The 8351-nt window shown below is 40.7% G+C and overlaps 1 protein-coding gene across 1 annotated transcript; it reads left to right on the top strand.

Moving 5' to 3' along the window:
• The first annotated feature begins 5360 nt into the window (after positions 1–5360).
• On the top strand, positions 5361–7178 carry LOC139310643 (thiol S-methyltransferase TMT1A-like). Its single transcript, XM_070934841.1, has 2 exons — positions 5361–5852; positions 6807–7178. Exons 1-2 carry the CDS (start codon positions 5361–5363, stop codon positions 7041–7043), a joined length of 729 nt encoding a protein of 242 aa, XP_070790942.1. The 3' UTR covers positions 7044–7178.
• The last annotated feature ends 1173 nt before the right edge of the window (positions 7179–8351 follow it).

Raw genomic sequence — 8351 nt, forward strand, 5'->3', positions numbered from 1 at the left:
TCTTAATTGGACATTTGAAGTTCCTTTAGATGCAGCTAAGATGGCTCGCAGGAATTATCATTATCTGAGCATGGTATCATGGAGCAAATATCTAAATGAAGAAAACACCCTTGCTTGTAATATAATATAATTTTTCACACTTATCATTGCATTATATTCTCGTCTTATTATTCCTACCCATGAACAAAATTATTCCCAAATATTTAACCGTTGCATTAAATCAATCCATTCTATATCTTCAGGGATCATGATATCACTATCTCCTAGGACTACTGTGTTCAAGTCAGGTTGATCTGATTCAATGCCCCAATATATAGGGTTTCTATGGGGAGAAATCCTCTGCACATTTCCACAATCACAGTATCCCACTATTCCCCACAGGCGTGTATCAGTTCACAATCACAAGAATAACAACAGCAACTTTAAGTAATACAGTTACAATCACAGAACCAACACATTTTGTAAGGTGAGAAGTTCCACAGCTTCTTTTGAGATCTTCAGATGGAATAACATAGACCACCACTCAGGCCGGAAACACCAAAAAGTTCCAGTATAATTTTGGTGACTACTCCTGCAGTGGCCCTCATGGTTGGATAAACTTCAACTCATCCAGTCAAGAGAGCCACTCTCACCAATAAATATTTAAGTCTCCCCACTCGAGGTAGTTCAGTAAAATCAACTTGAATGCATTGAAATGGCCTCACGCTAGATGTCACTCTCCCTTTTCTTTATGTTGTAGAACTTCTTTACTAACTCTTTACTAACTCTTTTTAACTCTTTATTAACTCTTTTACATACTATACATTTGTCACATATTTGTTTAAGTACTCTATACAATCCACAGCATCCATAAACAAATCACATCATACCTTAGTCCCCAACGACTACCCTGATATAGACTTTCCAAAATCAACATTTGCCACTATCCATTTACCTCCTCCACTTTCTACTGCTCCCACTTTCTCTAACTCCTTCTTCTCATAACATTAAACATTCAGTTCATTCTGCCACTGCCATCCTGGCTTCCAAGTCAGCTAAATTATTGCCCCGAGCTTCAAAGGAATTCAAAGCTTGATTTAAGACGTAACTTTCTAGCTTCTACCAAAACTCCTTTGCCCCTTTCTCTTCCCATCTATAAACAAATTAACCCCTTCTCAGCACCAACATCCAATCATCCTTCTAAATCTCCTCTTAAAATTGAGCTGGATGCAAGCTAATATCACTGGTTAATACTAAATCATTTTGTTCCATGAGCACATTCCCATATTTCAAAATCCTTGACTCTCAGCCATCAATTGGCTTTTTTTTTGTTTGTTTGTTTGTTTGTTTTTGTTCAAGATCGCCATCACATGAGGTGGGGCACCAGGGCTCCTCCAAAAGTCAATTTTCTGCTTCCCCTCATTAACACTGCCACAGCCACCACTGCTTGAGCACCATCTGGAAATCCTTGACAGACAGAGTCTAACAGTTAGGGCCTGAGTATCTACGAGACCGCCTTCTGCCGCCAATAGCTTCCCACCAGCCAGTACACTCGGACAGAGAGGGCCTCCTCAAGGTGCCGTCGGCCAGACAATGTCGGCTGGCGACCCCCAGGGGGAGAGCCTTCTCTGTGGCGGCACCCGCCCTTTAGAACGACCTACCCCCAGAGATAAGTGTGATCCCGGATCTCCAGACTTTCCATCAGGCCCTTAAAACTCACTTATTTCATCTAGCCGGGCTGGCTTGATCCCATCTTCCAGTTTTAATTTGTAATTGATTTTATTGGGGTTTTTAAATTGTGGGCCGAAACTATTTAATATTTTTTAAATTGTTTTAAATTGTTTTAAATTTTGTATGCTATGTTTTTACCTTGGCTGTTCACCGCCCTGAGTCCTGCTGGAGAAGGGCGGTATAGAAATTAAATAAAATAAAATGAATAAATAAATAAAAATGCCACTGGCTGCTTCTTTCCTCCCCACTTCTGGGTTAAAACCCTCAAAGCATAATTATCTATTCACAGCCGACAATATCCAGTCAATCCTAGAAATTTCCTCAACTCCTCCTTCATTTCAAAATAATTTCTTTTATATATATTTAACTAAGCATTTTAAACCTCAAAGACTTCCAGGGGGTGTGGGGATCAAAATTGTAACAGAACCAGGAAAAAAAAACAATGAAAGCCAAGACTGCAAGAGCAGCTATGAAATGTCACCCCTTTATCTCAGTGACAAGAGCCTCGGGGGTGCAGTGGTTAGAATGCAGTACTGCAGGCTACTTCTGCTGACTGCAATTTGTCAGTTCAAATCCCACCAGGCTCAAGGTTGATTCAGCCTCCCATCCTTCTGAGGTGGATAAAATGAGGACCTAAACTGTTCGGGGCAATATGTTGACTCTGTAAACTGCTGGGAGAGGGCTGTAAAGCACAGTGAAGCGGTATATAGGTCTAAATGCTAAACCCTACACCCAGAGGTGGGTAACACATGAGTTAAAAACCAGTTCACCCGGGACCAAAAATGTGAGTGTGCGCCTTCTGCACATGCTCACGGCTTTAAAAATGCAGATAAATAGGATGGTATCGCATCGGGCGGGGGGGGTGCAGGGGTGGTCTCAACTAGCAGTTTGCCTGAACCAGTCCAAACTGGTAGTAGCCCACTACCAGTTCGGACAAATGGTTATACAATATCTTCTTAAAAACTTCCAGTGTTGGAACATTTACAACTTCTGGAGGCAAGTTGTTCCACTGATTAATTGTTCTAACTGTCAGGGAATTTCTCCTTAGTTCTAAGATGCTTCTTGATTAGTTTCCACCCATTGCTTCTTGTTCTACCCTCAGGTGCTTTGGAGAATAGTTTGACTCCCTTTTCTTTTTGGCAGCCCCTGAGATATTGGAACACTGCTGTCATGTCACCCAAAGTGCTTCTTTTCATTAAATTAGACATACCCAGTTCCTGCAACCGTTCTTCATATGTTTTAGCCTCCAGTCCCCCTAATCATATTTGTTGCCCTTCCCTTCACTCTTTCTAGAGCCTCAACATCTTTTTTACATCGTGGCGACCAAAACTGAATGTCGTATTCCAAGTGTGGCCTTATCAAGGCATTATAAAGTGGTATTAACACTTCACGAGATCTTGATTCTATTTCTCTGTTTATGCAGCCTAGAACTGTTTTTTGGCAGCTGCAGCCCACTGCTGGCTGATATTGAAGTGATTGTCCACTAGGACTCCAAGATCCCTTTCACTACTATTGAGCAAGGTACCTGTTGAGGAATTCGCAGAGCAACCCTTGAGTAGCAAGGGTGTGCACATGAAAAGCGATTGAGAGTAGTTAGGAAATAACACAGCCAACACAGAGATACACTGAGTTGTGTTTACTTTCATGAAATAGTAATAAGGCACAGTCCAATAAACAGTCCAGGTCATTGACATATAAAGCAGTAGATAGTAATACAATAGTTCAGGGATAGTCCAATAACAAGGTCTTCTTACCAGTCATTGTTGTCATACACAATAAACAGTTCTTCTATATTTGCAAACAGTAGCAAAAACAGCAAAGATATCAGCAAAAGAAGCAAAGAGAAACAAATCATGTTTCTAGCTCCCTTTTAAGGACATTGGCTACAGAGCTAACCAATCAGGACACAGTATGATGGAATACAGCAATACAGCAGTCTTAAAGCTATATTCATGGTTTATATATTGCCAACCCAACAAGTTAGGTAAAATCATTTCCTAACAGTACCACATATACTGTACCTGTATATTTTGTTTTTCTTGCCTAAATGTAGAACTTTACTTTTGTCACCATTGAATTTCATTTTGTTAGATAGCGCCCAATGTTCAGGTCTATCAAGATCCTTCTGTATCTTAAGCCCATCTTCCGGAGTGTTGGCTATTCCTGCTAGCTTGGTGTCATCTGCAAATTTGATGAGTTCCCCATCTATCCCCTCGTCCAAATTATTGATGAAGATGCTGAAGAGTACTGGGCCCAAAACAGAGCCTTGGGGTACCCCACTGCATACTTCCCTCCATGTAGATGCAGTTCCATTGAGGACTCCATGTTAAAGGCGGTTGGTCAGCCGGTTATGACGCCATCTGGTGGGATAATGTCTAATCCACATTTTTGTATTTTATGAAGTAGTAGGTTATAGTCTACTTTATCAAATGCCTTACTGAAGTCCAAGTAATTATACCGACGGCATTCCTCTGGTCCACTAATTTTGTCACTTTGTCAAAGAATGCAATAAGATTAGTCTGGCATGATCTGTTTTTGACAAACCCATGTTGGCTTTTAGTTATTACTTTGTTAGCTTCTATGTGTTCGCTGATTCGTTGCTTGACTATCTTTTCCATAATCTTCCCTGGTGCTGAGGTCAGGCTGATAAGTCTGTAGTTTCCTGGATCTATTTCTTTTTTCCTTTTTTGAAGATGGCAACTACATCAGCTTTTTTTCCAGTCCTCTGGCAGTTCCCTGGTGCTGCAGTATCTTTGAAAGATATAGTTCGGTGGTTGTGAGATCTCGTCTGCCAGTTCCTTCAGAACCTTGGGGTGTAATCCATCTGTCCTGGTGATTTGAACTTTTCTAGGGTAGACAGATGCTCACTTAACATTTTCTTCCCTATTTTAACCTGTGCTCCTAAACTGTTTGGGTTTTTTTTTTTTTTTTTGTGGTGCTGTTTTTGATAGGTTGGACTGTTTTTTACCTTTGTGTAAAGACAGATGCAAAAAATGAGTTAAGGAGATCTTCTGTCTCCCTCTTGCTTGTCACCTTCTGTCTTTTAAATTTATTTAATTATTAATTTTCTCTAAGCTCTATAAAGAACAAGCTGCATTTTAAATCAAATTCAAATGTGGTAAATTACAACACCAACTGAGTCTTTTTTTTTTTTTCAACAAGTGATTGAAAGTCCCAAAGGTGCTTTTTCAGGAGGCAACAGAACTTTCTTGTTCTTTCTTTGAAAATGTTTCGCTTCTCATCCAAGAAGCTTCTTCAGCTCTGACGGGATAGTGGGGAATGGAAGGATTTATATTCCTTGCAGATAGCTGGTCATCTGCATCCGAGGGTCGTTGAAGCTCTTGGACACTTATCTGTATCCTTGGGGTCACCTGAGTAGTGGTGCTGGTTCCTGTTGCCTACAATTTTTCCTCTGGAAATCCATTCCTACTTCCACACCATTCAAACAGTGTTCATCTCAAATTGTATAACTAAATGATTTTTTTAAAGAGACTGAAAGATTCGCTGTGGTTTAAAGAAGAACTTGAATAGATTCCAATTGGGAACAGGGTGTTACACATCATTAAAGGAACAGAGTGTAGCAGGGAGTATTTAAAGCAAATCATTGAGGGAGTCAAGCAAGAAGGGTTTCTCTTCCTAGTCTGGCAACGATGCTGGTTCTCTTCTTACAACAATGCATGAAAATCCTCTTCGTGCCCATCCATGTGCTTGCCTATTTTGGCTTATGGGATCCTATTGGTAAAAGACTTCTCCCAGTTTTGATGAACCAGTACAGCAAAATCTACAATAAAAAAATGCACAAGGAAAAGGAAATGCTGTTCAAGAACATGCAGGAATTTGCTGACTCCTCGGGAAAGCTCCACCTGCTAGAGATTGGCGTGGGCTCTGGCACCAACTTTCAGTTTTATCCCCCCAACTCTCACGTGACCTGCGTGGACTACAATCCCAATTTTCAAAATGTCCTCCTCCAGAGCATGGCTCAGAACACGCACCTCCAGTTCGAGAATTTTGTGGTCGCCTCCGCCGAGAACATGTTTTCGGTGTCGGACAACTCTGTGGATGTGGTGGTTGGAACGCTGGTGTTTTGCTCTGTGAACAGCCCCCAGGTTGTCTTGAAGGAGATTCTGCGAGTGCTCAGACCAGTAAGTCAAAGGGCAAAGAGGGAAAGTTAAAAGTCTGGTCTGTCCAGACCACCGAATAATGGGCACAAGCCAGGTGTGCATGTTTTGAAAATAATGGGCACTATGCAGGGGTGCATGGGAGCAAGGGCTTTAGATTCCACGAAAACAGTATCTCTCTGCTGCTCTTTGTGCTGCTGATTTTCAGGCTGAACCTAAACTGGATTCCTGCTTAAAGCAACCGCACCTTTCCTGCCTGCCCTGCGTTTCTGAATCATTTTCAGACTCTGTACAACAACTTCAAGGAATATATTCATAACTTTAATGTTAGTAAATGGCAGCAAGCTTCTGGCCTGAGATAGGGGCCTGGTTGGTACTTCAGTGAGTCATCTCCAGAAAACATTAGGTTGAAGCTAGATTGAAAAGTTAAAACAACATCTCTGTGAAATGACAAACCGCTTTTGAATGGTTTCCAAAAGTGCTTTCCCCATGTGGAAATCTGCATCAAATCACCAGGGATCAAGTTTGATTTGGAGGGAAACTGAGAAAGAACCAGAGTAGATCAAGCTGACACTGTAGCTGAAGGGCAAGTGCTGTTGGTTACATGAGGAAAACATGAGGGGGTGGAAGCATTATGCTGAAACAGCAAAGGCTGTGCCAATATGGTTATGTCTGGTGTTGCACAACACTACTTTGGGAGGTTGTTTGGCTAGTCCCTGATCCTGCAGAAGCCTCTGTACAGCACGATATCTTAAGTAAATAGACTAAAGACTGCCCTTCACCTTTAAATAGAAGTTTTAAATGCTGCCCCAAATCTGCCATTTCCCTGCAGAAGTTAAAAACTGTTCTTCTAGTCACTAAGAGTTCATATCCCCAGAAAGTTGTATAACAACAGTCTTGATTACAGTGTGAATTTTTATGTAATTTCAAAGCGTTCTACTTTCTATTATCTTTTTTATATTATTTTATTTTTTCCAGGGTGGTGCATTCTATTTCATTGAACATGTAGCAGCTGGCAGATCAGTCTGGACCTACTTCTGGCAACAAGTCTGTGAGCCTACTTGGAGACATGTGGGAGATGGGTGCTCCTTGTTAAAAGAGACCTGGAAAGATTTGGAGAACGCAGGGTTTTCTAAACTGAACTTGGAACACATCATAGCCCCGTTGCCCCCAAGTGTAACTGGTTCCCAAATTTATGGATACGCTGTGAAGTAATTTAAGAGAAAGCATCTCTTAATTAGAATTAGAGGAATTAACAGTGACAATGCATATGCTGTAATAAGAAAAGTGTTTATTCTATACAATTCGGAGTGGAGAAAGGCTCCTAAAAGTTCAGGCTGCACTAAACCTAAATGGTACCTTGGATTAGGTTTGGAGGAAGGACAAATAAATGTTAAAATTAAAATAAAAAGAATATTAATATAAAATAATTTATATAAATATATAAAAGAAAAAAGAATCCTACTATCAAAAGACTAGGTGGGAGTGAAAAAAACCTCCCGCCATTTTGCTGTGGCATCACTCAGTCCTCCATGTCAGCTTCCCAGGAGGGAAAGCTAGAGGAGGCCTGTTTTTGAGTATTACTCGCAATCTGTGTGGAGTTCTCTAAGAACAAACTGGTAATGGACAAAGCCCTAACTTAAGCACAAGCAGAGCAGGGAATCTTGCTTAAATAATACTTCAGGCAGAAGCCTTTGTTGGCCTTTAGGGGAGGCCTACCCAGAAAGATTTTTCTCAGCTTCTTAACCCCTGTAGTTGTAGAGCGGGTAAAACTCTGCATATGTTGGCATGGGATTAGACTGAAAGCTAAGGTTTAGAATTTAGAAACTGATAATGTATCAAAGCTTGCTAACTGTTGAATTGTATATTTCCTTATTTTACTTATCGTGCTTTTCATTTTCAATTTAAAAAATCCAGCATTTACTTCAGGTTTTCAGATGAAGTGTTAATTCGTTTAATGACCACTGCAGTTGCTTAAAACTAAAAAGAAATATATGTACAACCAAAAAAAGTTGTAAAACCATTTTATGACTGTCAGGACTTATGGTCTGGAAGCATAGGCTCCATTATGGTCGTAAGTTGCATGCTACCTATATAAATGAATGAATAAACCTATTAGATTGTTGCTTCCTGAAATTCTTGTGTTGCTGGCTAATTTGCGAGATGGATACCAAAGTAGAATGATGTTAAAGCAGACGCCATGGCTAGAACAAACAGCATCAGGTGTATTTAAATTGTCCCCATTAACTTACAGCACCAGGGGCCCTTCCTTATGGTATTCTGTTTCTAAATGCAACATTTCAATTGGTGAATGGGGTGTCAAATTCAAAGTCAGCAGACCAGATCCAGCCCAAGGGGTGCTTAGATGTGACCCGCAGGGCCGCCCTGGAAACAGCAAAAGAAGGCCAGGTGTTATGTTTTCAATAAGTCTCCCAAGGGAGGCAGCAAAGGGTCCACTTGCATGTTATACCTTATGCTGCCAGGCTTGAAATTTTGAGTTTGGACAAGCTAGAACTATGCCAC

This window comes from Pituophis catenifer, unplaced genomic scaffold (assembly GCF_029215685.1).
Source record: "Pituophis catenifer annectens isolate HBS135680 unplaced genomic scaffold, rPitCat1.0.hap2 SCAF_2, whole genome shotgun sequence".
In the NCBI taxonomy this organism is placed as follows: domain Eukaryota; kingdom Metazoa; phylum Chordata; class Lepidosauria; order Squamata; family Colubridae; genus Pituophis; species Pituophis catenifer.